This window comes from Bos indicus, chromosome 15 (genome assembly GCF_029378745.1).
Source record: "Bos indicus isolate NIAB-ARS_2022 breed Sahiwal x Tharparkar chromosome 15, NIAB-ARS_B.indTharparkar_mat_pri_1.0, whole genome shotgun sequence".
Classification (NCBI taxonomy): domain Eukaryota; kingdom Metazoa; phylum Chordata; class Mammalia; order Artiodactyla; family Bovidae; genus Bos; species Bos indicus.
Genome location: NC_091774.1, coordinates 30,036,142 through 30,049,585, shown reverse-complemented (window position 1 = coordinate 30,049,585; position 13,444 = coordinate 30,036,142). Strand labels below are relative to the sequence as shown.

The window sequence follows — 13,444 nt, the reverse complement described above, 5'->3', positions numbered from 1 at the left end:
ACAGGGCGGGACTTCCCCTGGGCGGGAATTAGAACGATTGCGACAGCGAAGACCTTACCTTGGGTTACCACCGCTATTGATATTGCAACCTTGCTTATTTAACTTAAATGCAGAGTGTATCTTGCGAAATCCCGGACTGGATGAAGCACAAGCTGGAATCAAGATGGCCGGGAGAATGATCAATAACCTCAGATATGCAGATAACACCACCCTTGTGGCAGAAAGCAAAGAACTTAAAGAGCCTCTTGATGAAAGTGAAAGAGGAGAGTGAAAAAGCTGGATTAAAATTCAATATTCAAAAAACTAAGATCATGGCATCCAGTCCCATCACTTCATGGCAAATAAATGGGGAAACAATGGAAACAGTGACAGACTATTTTCTTGGGCTCCAAATCACTGCATATGGTGACTGCAGCCATGAAATTAAAAGATGCTTGCTCCTTGGAAGAAAAGCTATGACAAACCTAGACAGCATATTAAAAAGCAGAGACATTACTTTACTGACAGAGGTCTTTCTAGTCAAAGGTATGGTTTTTCCAGTAGTCATCTAAAGACATGAGAGTGGAACCATAAAGAAAGCTGAGCGCCAAAGAATTGATGCTTTTGAACTGTGGTGGTGTTGGAGAAGACTCTTGAGAGTCCCTTGGACTTCAAGGAGATCCAACCAGTCCATTCTAAAGGAACTGAATATTCATTGCTAGGACTGATGCTGAAGCTGAGGCTCCAATACTTTGACCACCTAATGCAAAGAACTGAGTCATTGGGAAAGACCCTGATGTTCAGGAAGATTGAAGGAAGGAGAAGGGGACGACAGAGAATGAGATGGTTGGATGACATCACCGACTAGATAGACATGAGTTTGAGCAAGCTCTGGGATTTGGTGATGGACAGGGAAGCCTGGTGTGCTGTACTCCATGGGGTTGCAGAGAATCGGACATGACTGAGCGACTGAACTGAGCACCCCTACTCCCCAAGGCTGGCTCTGGTCTTCATTGTTTGAGACCCAGGCCCAACTGTTCATTTTATTTTTACCTAGCCAGGAGTACTGATGTCCTGTGGCTAAAATACGCTCCCCAGATTTAGCCACAAAATAAGTTGTCGTCCCTGCTGCCCCCCAAAAGTTAAGTCAATAAGCCAAAGTGGGAGGCCCCAAGAGGAAAAGGATATTAAGCCCTACTGTGCAGGGCTGTGGACTTCCCAGGTGGTGCAGTGGTAGAGAACCCGCCTGCCAGTACAGGAGACACAGGAGGTTCGGGTTGGAGCCCTGGGTCCAGAAGATCTCCTGGAGGAGGAAATGGCAACCTACTCCAGTAGTCTTGCCTGGAGAATCCCATGGACAGAGGAGGCCGGTAGGCTATAGTCCAGGGTAGGATATAGTCCAGGGCGTCTCAAAGAGTCCAACATGACTGAGCACCCATACGTGTATGGAGGGTTGGAAGTAAGGCTACTTGAGCAATTTACCATGCCCCCAGGCTGGATTCAAAACCTACAAATGAAAAGGGCCTGCTCTTGAAAGTTAATCATCCAGAATTCTACAGCTTTATCTCCTTAGTTGTGCCACAAGCAATTAGTGCAGCTTATGCAGTGCTTCTGCTACAAACCTGAAGTAGGCAACATTTTTATTTAAAAATGTTTTATTTTTGGCAGGGCTGGGTCTTCATTGCTATGTGGGCTTTTATCTAGTTGCAGTGAGCCAGGGCATTTCTATTTTTAAAATGAGTCAAAACTGGCTCAGAGATCAAAGGTCATGCCTAAAGACAAATAACTGTGAAAAGGGAGTGCCAATACATTATTAGTGTTAGCCAAGAAAGGGCTAGTTAGTAACGCTTTACCATTAACAGCGCTAACCGTGTATTAACCACTTCCACAAATCTGGACACCTGTCATCCATACCAGCCCGAGGGCTAAAAGTGTCTGTAAACTTGACTTACCTGTGTGTGTTTCAAAAGCACCTAGTATTTGACAGAGATGTTTTGCAGCTGATATGGGGTGATCAAGAGCCCCAAACCAGCCCCAAAACAGATGAAACCTGGTGGTGTCCAAAGCTACCTTTTCTTCAGCACCTTGCCAAGATCCCTGCCCAAGGGGGGCTATCTATACACTACTAGGCACAATTCCTGCTGTGTGCAAAGAAGCATGGAAGACTCATGCCCAGGCTGCCCCCCAAAATCTCTGCCCCTTTCCTAGCCTGACCTGTCTGCCTCCTATCTTTTGAATTCCCTTACTCCCCTCCTTGCAGGGAGGTGTCTTTAGAGCACGTGCTCTCTCTTCTCCATTCCTTCATCAGTGAATAAAGTTTCTGCTCTGCTATACCAAACTTGATTTCTACTGGCATTTGCAACTTCAAGCAAAGGATCCATTGAGGAGTTACCAACCTGCTGGGGACCAATAACACACCCATTGATTGGCTCCTTAAAGCTTCATAACAGCCATACCAGAAAGATGTTGTAATTCCTTACACATTGACGAAGACCTGAGGTTCAGAGAAGGTTCAGAATTGCCCTAAGTGAAACTAGGATTCAAGCTCTGGACAGCTGATCCAAAGTCTGTATTCTCAGCTGCTACCAATGTAGTGCACTCCACCTTTTCTAAATACTGTCTAAACCACAATGTCCAAGTTACTTCTTTTAATCAAACGGACCCATAGGAGCAATTTTCCAATGGGCAGTGTAACCCAAATGACATACAGACACCTGTAACAATACAAACTTCAGCTGACAACTTTTGAGAGAGAAAAAAATGTTTCATAAAGGCCCTTTTTATCCTGCTTATCATCTGGTACTGAATACAGCAAGACACCAACCCACCCATTATGAAGCTTCAGTCCAAGGCCCCTCACCAGAATCTGCCTCCTGCCTGAATACCTAGTCCACATAAGAACCACAGAGACCAGCCACACTACAGAGCAGCCTTAGTCCAGGCTGCTCTTGGGTCTCAGGCCTTAGCCTTTGCAGACGTTCTTCAGTAAACTGAACTGTGCTAAATGCCAGAGGCCCGACTCGTTACTGGCATGAAGTCTCCTTAACATCATCTTTAAGGAACTCTATAGGAAGGGAAAGGACGCTCTAGGAGAGCAGAGGGAAAGAAGTACATTTTGCAGTTAAGAATCACCAGGAAGTCTCCACAATAAATCTTTCAACCATGAAATCATTATATGCTTTTATTTATAGACTCTGGGAGCCAGGACCCAAGCACAGCCTGGTGCTCTTGGATAGAGAATAAAGCAGCTATTGTCCAGACTCTGAGGTTACTGAGGTACCCTCCCCCACTGGTCTGGAATGATCTACACTGCTCAGAAAAGCAACAGGAGGAATGGCGGATTGGCCAGCCAAAGGAGGAGGCAGGAAAAGAAAGTCCCCTTAAGTCCTGAGGGCAATGGCATCAGATGAGAGGGGGGTCCTGGGCAGGTCTCCCCGACTCCTATGCAACAGCTCTGTCTCTGTACCCCTGTGTCCCTGCTGCTGGGCCTCTACCATCACACCCCTTCCCACTAGCCGCTTAAGTGCCCCTCCTGGCGTGCATGAGCAAGTCCCGCTGCAGCCCGGCCTCCAGGCTCGCAGTCAGTCGGGCTGTGGGCGGGTCGGTCAGCAGAGTCAATTTGTTGAAAACACCTCGGCCAAAGTAGTCAGCAATCACAGAGAAGCTGTCGTTGGAGCACTTGAGCTGAGGAAAGAGAAAAGGTCGGAGTCAGAACTCAGAGGCGGAGGAAAAAAAAAAAAACAGTAGCCCTCCAGCACTCCCCGCCTCCCAGTGGGTGGGGCAGTCATGTGGCCACGCCTCCCTCCCCACCTGATGCTGAAACTGATCGTGGAGATCTCGCTTCTGTTCCTGGGCCCGGATCATATCCATGACCTTGCGGTTTTCAGGGAGGCAGGTGGGGCAGTCAGCGTCACTTTCCGAGTAACTCTCAAAGCAGTGTTGGTGGAAGGAGTGGCCGCAGAGAAAGTGGACTGAGGGCAGCTCCAAGGCACTGTTACAGATGCTGCACTTGGTCTTCTGGAAAATCTTTGGACTACAGGCAAGGGAGACCAGAAGAGTGGCAAAGAATGAGGGCAGGGCCAGGAGCCATGTGGAAAGAGGAGACAGCTCGACGAAACAAGAAGAGAGACGTCTCCATTAAGGAACGACAAGGACTCCCTTGAAGGTCCAGTGGTTAAGAATCTGCTTGCTAATGCAGGGGATACGGGTTCAATCCATAGTCTGGGGCAACTTACCCTGTGCCCTCCAATTACTGAGCCCATGCTCTAGAGCCCACAAGCCGCCAACTACAGAAGCCCACACACCCTAAAGTCCATTCTCATCAACAAGAGATGCCACCACAATGAGAGGCTCAAGCACTGCAACTGGAATAGCCCCTGCTCACCACAACTAGAGAAAGTCTGTGTGCAGCAACAAAGACCCAGAGCAGCCATGAATGAATGATGAATAGGAACTATGAGGCCCTGTTCTTCCTACCACCTAAAGGAGGTCACAGGAGGACCCCATGCTGGGCCTTCAGGGAGTCTCAGCATGCTCCCAGCATGTCCATCCAATCCATGAGGGGACTGCTATCTCTCTTTCAATTTCCCCTACTGCCACTAAATTGTCTTTCAGGTCTTAATCGCATGTGACCCTTTCCCTTTCAATGAGACCTTTCCTGGCCACTTTATCAATTACAACACACCTAAACCCCTCACCCTATTCCTCTTCCTCAATTTTCTCCTTAGAACTTAGCACCATGGAACACACTACAATAGTTTGCTTATTTAACACGTTTACTGTCTGTCTCTACCTCCACAACATAAGCTCTGTGAAGGCAGGGATTTTTCTATGTGTTAAGAATGGGGCTTAAGACAAAACGGACTCAGTAAATATTGATGGAATGAAGAAACTGGACAGGACTTAGTGACTAAAGAACAATAACAAATATTTTATAAAGCTAATGGCAAAGTTAAGGGTTAATATCTACTATAAATACTTGTAAACTATCCACTTTTTTGTCAACGTTTTTTACTTCCAAGGGCTTCCCACCACAACTTAGACGTGTGTTTAGGAAAGGTAAAATACAGGCATATCTAGAGAGAAAAGTACCTGCTACAAGATAACAAAACCCAATAAATCATCTTCTATGTAATAAATCATTCTTTGGAATTCCCCCATTAAAACAGATCTTCAAGAATGAAATGTTGAAACTCACTCCATATAACCTTTGTGTGTAAAAAATGACACCCTGTGAAGAACAAGCTTATCCCTGGATACCTCTACACTCCTGGATGCCAAGTACCTTGCCTTCAGCTCCTGGATCTCCTGGCGGATGCGGGTGGTCTCCTCTCGGTAGCGCCGCACTCGGAGCTCATCCTGGGCGATCTGCTGGCTCTGTTTCTGCAGTTTTTGGACCAGGTAGTCCCGGATGACAGACAGGGTGGCCGTGGAGTTATGGGCCAGGGTCTGCACCACTGAGGTGGGAGGAAGCAAAACCATGAAGCATGCAGCTTTCTGGACAGAGCTGAAGAACCCCTGCCCCAGAGCCCGACCGCCAGCAGCCTGCACCCACCTAGCCACCCAGCCCACCCCGCAGAGTACCTAGAAGGGGCGGCATGAGGTTCTTGCTCTCGATGTGCTTGAGCACAGCCGCCACGTACTCCTTGCAGTCCTCCTCCTTGCGGGCAAAGTAGCTGAGCGCCTGCTCCCACAGGGAGGTCTCCTGCTCCCCGTGGCGCTCGCACACGGCCACCACCTGCCGGTACTGCTCGTGCTGCATGTGGTAGTGCATGATCTGCTGGAACCTGCGCCAGGCGGGGTGTGCGTCAGCAGCCGGCCCTCCCTCGGGCGAGTGGCTCAGCTCTGCCCCCTCCCCTGAGGACCCCCTGACTCTTACAGTTTGCCCTGCTCATAGAGGTAAAGGACTCCATCCTGGAAGTCGTGCATCTGGCAGAGGACCAGGGCCTTGTCAAAGACATCACAGAAGCGGCCACTCTTCAGTAGGGAGATGGCCTCTGCGTGAAGCTTCTCTTTGACCTAGAAGAGGAGGGTGGAGCTGCCGGACTTTAGGGGAAAAGTGACCCCTCAGCAAGTCAACTACTCTTCCCCTCACTCCAATTTCCTCTTTTTTCTCTCCAGTATTTATTTAGGCTGTGCTGGCTCTTAGTTGCCAGGGAAGGCATGTGGGATCTAGTTCCCTGACTAGGGTTTGAACCCAGGCCCCCCACATTGGGAGTGAAGAGTCTTAGCCTGCCTAAAACTCTGGTTTTAGACCAGCAGTGAAAGTCACTCAGTGGTGTCTGACTCCTTGCAAGAAAGTCTTCAATTTCCTTTTCATGGGGAACCATTTAGCCCCTCAGGGTGAGGTGTTATTGATCTAAAGCGAGCAGCAAGTGGCAACCAGGGAAGAAATGGAAGTGCTGTCTTTTTCTCAACACCTCTGGTGGCTCTGCCAGGCCTCACCTGCGGATCCTCCTCGTGGGCCCAGTTCTGGAGTCGCAGCTCAAGCAGCGTGTCATAGATGCCCTGCGGGGAGTCAGGCTGCACCTCACTCATGTGCTCTAGGAACGCTTTCAGCTCTCGAGGGTTGTTGGCAAAGATGGGGATGAACTCCTCCGAGTTGGCCTACGATGGCAAGGGATGAGAGAGGAGGCCAAGTGAGTGGGCCTACCCATGCCCCTGAGATGACCCCCATATGTTCAAAAGCCATTCTCCCCGAGGCCTCACCCTGCAGCCTGGAGCCTCCCTATCACCTCGGCCTTCAAGGCTAGGCCGATAGTCGGTACAGAGTCCCTTCAGCAGCTGGGTCGTCTGCTCTGGTATATGGTGCATGAGGATCTTGCCATAGCGTTTCATGTTGCTCTCAGCCTGCTCAAAAGGCAGCTTGCCAATATACCGGAGGGCTTCCTGATAATTCTGTGGGGACAGAAAGGGCAGCAGAATTGCATGCTCCTGCCTCACCCATCAAAACACACTTTATTTTTATTACTATTTTCTTTTTGGGGCTCCCTGCGTGGATTCTCCACTTGTGGTGCATGTGAGCTCAGTGGCCCCACAGCATGTGGGATCTTAGTTCCCTGACCAAGGACTGAACCCATGTTCACTGCATTGGAAGGCACACTCTTTAACCACTGGACCCCCAGGGAAGTCCCAGGAGACACTTTCACCATCCCAGGGATATACCAGAAAAAGAACACGACCTGCCTGAGTCAGGAAGCTCACCTACCTTGATGTCCTCTAGCTGGATCTTCAAGTACCACTCATGATGAGCATGGTTCTCAGCCAAATAGAGGGCGTGAGAGTAGTAGCCAGCCTGCCGGAGGACCTTGATGGCTGTCTCCACATCAAAGTGGACTTCACTCTCACTCTTTGTCTGTCAGGAAGACACAAGACAAAACCATTCACAGAGAGGTTGTGGCTGGAAAGGAAATATGCATCTCATTCTAAGACCAGATTCTTAAGGTAATAGTAAGGTGGATTTTTTTTTTTTTTTTTTGGCCACACCAAGTAGCATGTGGAAACTTAGTTGTCCCACACCAGGGAGCGAACCCATGCCGCCTGCAGTGGAAGCAAAGTCTTAATCACTGGACTGCCAGGGAAGTCCCCAAAATGATGCTTTTAAAACATAGTTATCCTGCCTCTCCGTAAGTGTTCCTCTGCCTCTACTGTTAGAGGGATGCCTCTGGGGACACTGGGCTTCCTGGGGCTTAGATACCAAGAGAAGTTCTGGCATCAAGAAACAAAAGTGGGGGAATTCCCTGGAGGTCTGGTGGTTAGGACTCTACGCCTTCACTGTTGGGGGCCCAGGTTCAATCCCTGGTGGGGGAATGAAGATCCCACAAGCCGTACAGTACAGCAAAAAAAAAAAAAAAAAGAGGAGAGACAGGACAGAACTCACAGAAAAGACTATTTCTCTTCCTTGCCTACAGACCAGAGGACCAGAGGATTCTGGTCCCTAAATACAGGCAGCTCTTCCCTCTCCCTGCAGTCCTGGTGAAGCCCCTCAAGGAACCCTCTGCCAGCACCACCCTGCACCTTGATGAATTCCTCCAGCTTGGAGCTGTCCTTGAGCTTGGTGTAGCAGTTGAGCAGCAGGGTGGTGTGGTCGGCGTTAGCCAAGGACTGCCGATGTAGGGTCTGCAGGTAGGCTGTCAGGTTATGGATGCGCTGGGCATCGAGGAACTTGCGGATCACGTACGATGGCTCCAACTTTCCAATGGTTCTAGGGAGACACAGGTGTCAAACAGCATCAGGATCATCATACTTCTCAAACTTTCACGTGCGTAGGAATCACTTGCAGGTCTCAAAATGCAAATTCTGTTTCAGCAGGTCTGGGGTGAGGCATGAGACCCTGCAATTCTCACAAAATCCCAGGTAGTATCGATGCTACTAGACTGGGGACCACATGAGCAGCAAAGCTCCAGAACACTGGTTTTTAGACTTGACTGAAAACAGGAATTGTAGAGAGGTTGGCAAAGAACCTAGACAGGGTCTTAGAACTCTTCACTAGGTCAAAAAACTAATTAGTACCAAGGAAAAAAACTGTGGAAACAAGAGATGAATACCCTTTCCCCTTTAAAGAATTTGATCAAAATGAGTATTAACAAAGGCCAAGCTAACATTTAAAATAACAGGTACTTTTCAGCTCAACTTCCTTGAGAGCTTTCCTGATAGCTCAGACAGTAAAGAATCCACCTGCAATGCAGGAGATCTGGTTTCAGTCTCTGGGTCGCAAGGACCTCCTGGAGAAGGCTACCCACTTCAGTATTCTTGCCTGAAGAATTCCACGGACAGAGGAGCCTGGTGGGCTCCAGTCCATGGGGTCGAAAAGAATCAAACACAATTAGTGACTAGCACTTACACGTATCATCAGCTCAACTGCACACTGGTCATGTAGCATCTGACCCTAAATACTCCCTTTCCAATAAGGTATACTGTCTCCTCATTTGAGGCATCGCAATTTATGTAGGAAAAAGGACAATTCATGATGGAGTCCACCGCCCACCCCAGTCTCCAAGTGCAGGTTTCAGTCTAGCTGGCTCTCTGTTCCCGCATCCACAGGTATATCCTAAAGCGCCTCCAGACTGACCGGATATACTGCTGGACAGCACCATCATGGTTGCCCTTGCTGTAGAGATGGTCCCCATACTGCATGAAGATCTGGGCCAACCCATCGCTGTCCAGATGCTGGCTCTTGGCCAGGTTAATTGCCATCTCAAACAGGTTCTTCTTAAACAGCATCTGGAAAGGAATAGAGATTAGAAAACTGGAAGAAGCAGGCCTGAGAAGACACCTTCCCAGAATGCATCCACAACACACAAGCCAGACGGTTATGAAGTTCCAATCAGCCTAGATCTTAGGGTGAGACCCCCAGACACCCCCAAGACTAACATCAGCTCACCTCACTAAGTTCTCTGCAGTCAGGCAGAGTGGACCCCCACCCACTGCTTCCCTCTAAGGCCACATCCCAGGCCAATGACCATGGAATCTTACCCTAAAGAGGCTAAGTAAGGCTATGACCCAAAGGGAAGGAAACACCCTGGCCAAGGCGACTTGGGGAGTCTGTTCCTAGAGCCGTGTCTGGGTGCCCATAGCCAGCTCTGGGAACCTGGTGGCCTTGCCTCCAGTTTGGTCTGTGTGTCCTTCTCCTGCAGTGCGTGGACCCGCCCATCCCGCGTCAGCACGTACAGGGAGCCCCACTCAGCAAGCACATCCACTACATCCTCAAAGACAGCGCTATAGGCTATGAACTTGTTGCACAGGTCATAGATGTTGAGAATCTGTTTGTCAGAGCTCTGGGAGTCCCGGCTGGTAAACTCTGACCTGTGTGGGAAAGAAAAAGCACCAGATATTTATCTGTACCACCTCAGTCTCAGCTCCCCTCTATTTCCTTTCCCCTGACAACTCTGGTGCTACCTATTCCTCCCAGAACAAGTCACTGCTAGCAGCTCATCCTGCGATACGCAGCATGGTGCTGGCAGTTGTGGGAAGAGTATGTGTAGACCTGGAGTCACCTTTAAGGATCCTATAATTAATACAGGCAACAGACTGAAAACTGAAGTACATTCCAACACCTAAGATTTAACAAATAATTAGTGCCTGGTATATGTAGTCCACTAGGCTTAGTACTGAATGAAAACTAATATCTGACAAGGATCACCTGCATCACGCTGAAGATTCTGTCCCACTTTCTGATGACTCAGAAAAAAAAAAAAAACACCCCGTGTTGCATCTCCCAGCACTTTCCAATCTCTCCACTACTCAATCCCTTATTCCTCTACCCAATTCAATTCGCCCAAGTAATTAAAAAACCCAATGCCAGGTCCCAAATTCCCTGGAGCATTCTAGTGCAAAAGGACTGCTCAGCAAATGTCTGCAGCAAAAGCACACTTTTCAGCCGAAAAAAAAAATGTTATAACCGAGTCTAGGTGTAAACACGTCTACAAAAAGTACAAAGTAGGAAGTTGACAGGATGTAGGCATTAGGAATTTGAAATCAGGTTAATTCTAAGGAACAAGCCCAGCCCACTCCCTTTTGCTTCTCCATAGAATCCTTACTTGGGAGAAACCTTCCGGTCACGGGAGACAATGACAAGATAGCCTCTAAACCAGTGAGCGATGAGTTTATGGCCTTCAAAGGCAAAGCAGGGCCCACGTTCATCAGGCTGGTACAGATAGACACATTCATCCCCTGCCACTATGAACTGCAGGTCCTGAGAAGGGTCGCTGAGGGCTGAGCAGCGCAGGCCACAGCCATGGGTGTCCAATTCCACACGAGGATAGTCCTTTCCAGAAACTATGTAGGACTGTGAGAAGTAAGACAGGGGTTAACCGGCTCCCTCTGAGGAGGTGGCATCTAAATGTTCCCAAAGGTATCCCCACCTCCATACTGGCTCTCTTAATTCTTAGCACCTTAAGACTTTACCTGGATGCTTGCCTTCTCCATTAAATGGGCCATTACCATCAGCCATCTACTAAATATATAAGCAGAACCCACATTTTCTTCCTCTGTATACACTATCACTACTTACTACAGATATTCGGCAAGTAAGAGAATTTTACTGCTTTATCAGAAAACTCTGGCTGAAAAGAAAACAAAACTATTGGTGTGAGTAAACTGTTATCTTAGAAGCACAAGAACCAAAGAAGTAACTTGTCCAGTGTCACTTAACAAGCCTATTAGAAGAAAAACTTATGTCTTCTGCTACAAGCCCAAGAGTTCTCTTCCTAGCTCTAACTCTTCCCAGTCTCCTAAGTAAAGAAATAAAATATTAAGTTAGGCAAATGACTCAAGGCTGTATGATTAAAAATATAAGAACCTCTTTTGTCAGTTCCTTACCCTAGCCCCCTGAGCAATAAAAGAGCCTTTCCTACTTGCCCCAACAGTCATACCAGGAGGCGCTGGTCATACCTGAACATTCTCAGTTGTCACAACAAACAAGTGAGTGGTCTTTCCCGCTTGGCGAAAGGCCAGTCCAGTAACAGGATAGCTGCCCTTGTGCAAAATCTGGGTCTTGCTATGTCGGTCCCGAGTGATGTCCCCTTTGTTCAGTGTAACACTGCCATCTGTGAAACCTGCAGGAGAGCAGGGAACAGTATTTTATTGAGGCTGAAAAGGCACGGAAGCAGAAAAAGACCTTCAGAGGCACTTTTTAGAAGTGACCATCTTTCTCCTCATACCCAACTTCTCCAGTGGTTACCATGAGGATTAGGACTCACGGACTCATTTTCAAAGAGCAAAACTAAATGCTATCCCATCCCAAACTTTAAAATCTCAAAAGGCCTCACTTCAGTACAAAACGGTCTCCTGAAAATGAGCTGTAGAAGCAACTCTGAAGAAAATCTATAAAGAATCATCGGGTGTTAGCTTTGCCTTCTTTCTTCTTACCAATGGCCATAAAGTTGAGATTTTCATGGACAGTCAAACAAGATACAACAGTCGGTTCTGTCCCCGGGATGGCAGGGAAGATTCGAGTGCAGAGTGGATTACCACCATCTCTCTTCTCCAGGTTCCAGATCTTTACCTGGGGACAGATCTCAGATGTGTGAATGATAGTCACTCTCCAGCAAATACTCATTCCCAGGCCTGTGGGTCTTTCCTGTTTCTTTTCTAGGACTCACCAGGGGGTTGATGCCCTCTTCGTCCTCACCAACAGAGGCCAGAATATTGTGCTGCTTCAGCTGGTACAGGTGTGTCACCCGTAGTTTGTAGGCCTGGAAACCCGTAAGCTGTAGGGAGCGGGGCAAGAACCAGATCTGGCCTTCCATATGTGCAGAGCAGTCAAGGAGCCTCCTTTCCAAGGGGAGATTCTTACATTTAGGCCAGAATGCAAATAACTACCCCCAGGGCTTCCCTGGTGGCTCAGATGGTGAAGAATCCACCTGCAATTCGGGAGACCTGGGTTCGATCTCTGGGTTGGGAAGATCCCCTGGAGGAGGGCATGGCAACCCACTCCAGCATACTTGCCTGGAGAATCCCCATGGACAGAGGAGCCTGGCGGGCTACAGTAAATGGGGTCCCAAAGAGTCGGACATGACTAAGCACAGCACAGCACCCCAGTGGCTCAGCTAGTAAACAACCCACCTGCCAATGCAGGAGACACAAGAGATAGGGGTTTAAACCCTGGGTCAGGAAGGTGCCCTGGAGAAGGAAATGGCAACCCGCTCCAGTATTCTTGCCTGGGAAATTCCATGGACAGAGAAGCCTGCACTGGCTACAGCTCATGGAGTTGCAAAGAACTGGGCATGACTAAGCACACATGCACAATAAAAAACAAAATCTATACAAGTGTTTAAATTTTTCAAGGGTTTTTCCATATATCATCTCTGGAAACTCCCCATTTTAAAAACAGTAGAAAGGCCAGAGTTCAGGGGCAGCACCCACAATATGGGCTGGGGAGATAATGACACCTTACATATTCATCTTTTAAAATCAACTTGCATCTGTTCTTTTGATCGACCTTAAAAACAAAAACCTTGCCCAACTGTTATTTTACGCCCCTTTTGCAGATAAGGAAATTGAAGTCCAGAGAGGTTAAACGACTTGCCCAGGATATTCGCTCATTTGGCAACAAGTTAAAGAGAACGGATTTCCTCCTTTCTTCCCTCAGACCACAGAAGGAACACCGAGCGCCCATCTAAAGGAAACTGGCCCGTAACACGAACCCTTCTGACGGACAGATTTCATCTCAGCTGGATCTCTTCAGGGATTCGAGGAGGGAAGGAACAGCTCCAGAAGAAGGATATCTCCAAAGACTAGGCTCCCTCGGCCTGAGTCGCAGACTGTGATGCCAGGAGGGAGGCAAAGGAACTTGGAAGCAGCGGGTCCAGAGGCAGGCGCGGCCCCGGGAGCAGCCCCATCATTGCCCTGTGGCTCCTTCACCAGCTCCTTGTCGAAGAAAACGAAGCGCCGCCACTGCAGATAGGTCGCCATCTTGGCCGAAGGTCCCCTCCTCCGGGGAAGAGGTCACATGACAGGAGCCGGC

The 13,444-nt window shown here is 48.5% G+C and overlaps 1 protein-coding gene across 2 annotated transcripts; it reads right to left on the bottom strand.

Annotated features, from left to right (window-relative positions):
• Positions 1-3,144: 3,144 nt before the first annotated feature.
• VPS11 (VPS11 core subunit of CORVET and HOPS complexes) lies at positions 3,145-13,429 on the bottom strand. 2 transcript variants are annotated; one of them, XM_019975136.2, is made up of 16 exons: positions 13,206-13,429; positions 12,081-12,229; positions 11,848-11,995; positions 11,371-11,534; positions 10,518-10,765; positions 9,582-9,783; positions 9,050-9,201; positions 7,996-8,182; positions 7,187-7,333; positions 6,688-6,876; positions 6,424-6,585; positions 5,858-5,997; positions 5,563-5,765; positions 5,264-5,435; positions 3,790-4,012; positions 3,145-3,663 (listed from the first exon to the last, which is right to left on the bottom strand). In XM_019975136.2, exons 1-16 carry the CDS (start codon positions 13,390-13,392, stop codon positions 3,499-3,501), a joined length of 2,838 nt encoding a protein of 945 aa, XP_019830695.2. In that variant the 5' UTR covers positions 13,393-13,429; the 3' UTR covers positions 3,145-3,498. The 2 variants fall into 2 exon arrangements, with proteins under 2 accessions (XP_019830695.2, XP_019830696.2); XM_019975137.2 differs by having other exon boundaries at positions 11,848-11,983.
• Between the last annotated feature and the right edge of the window lie 15 nt (positions 13,430-13,444).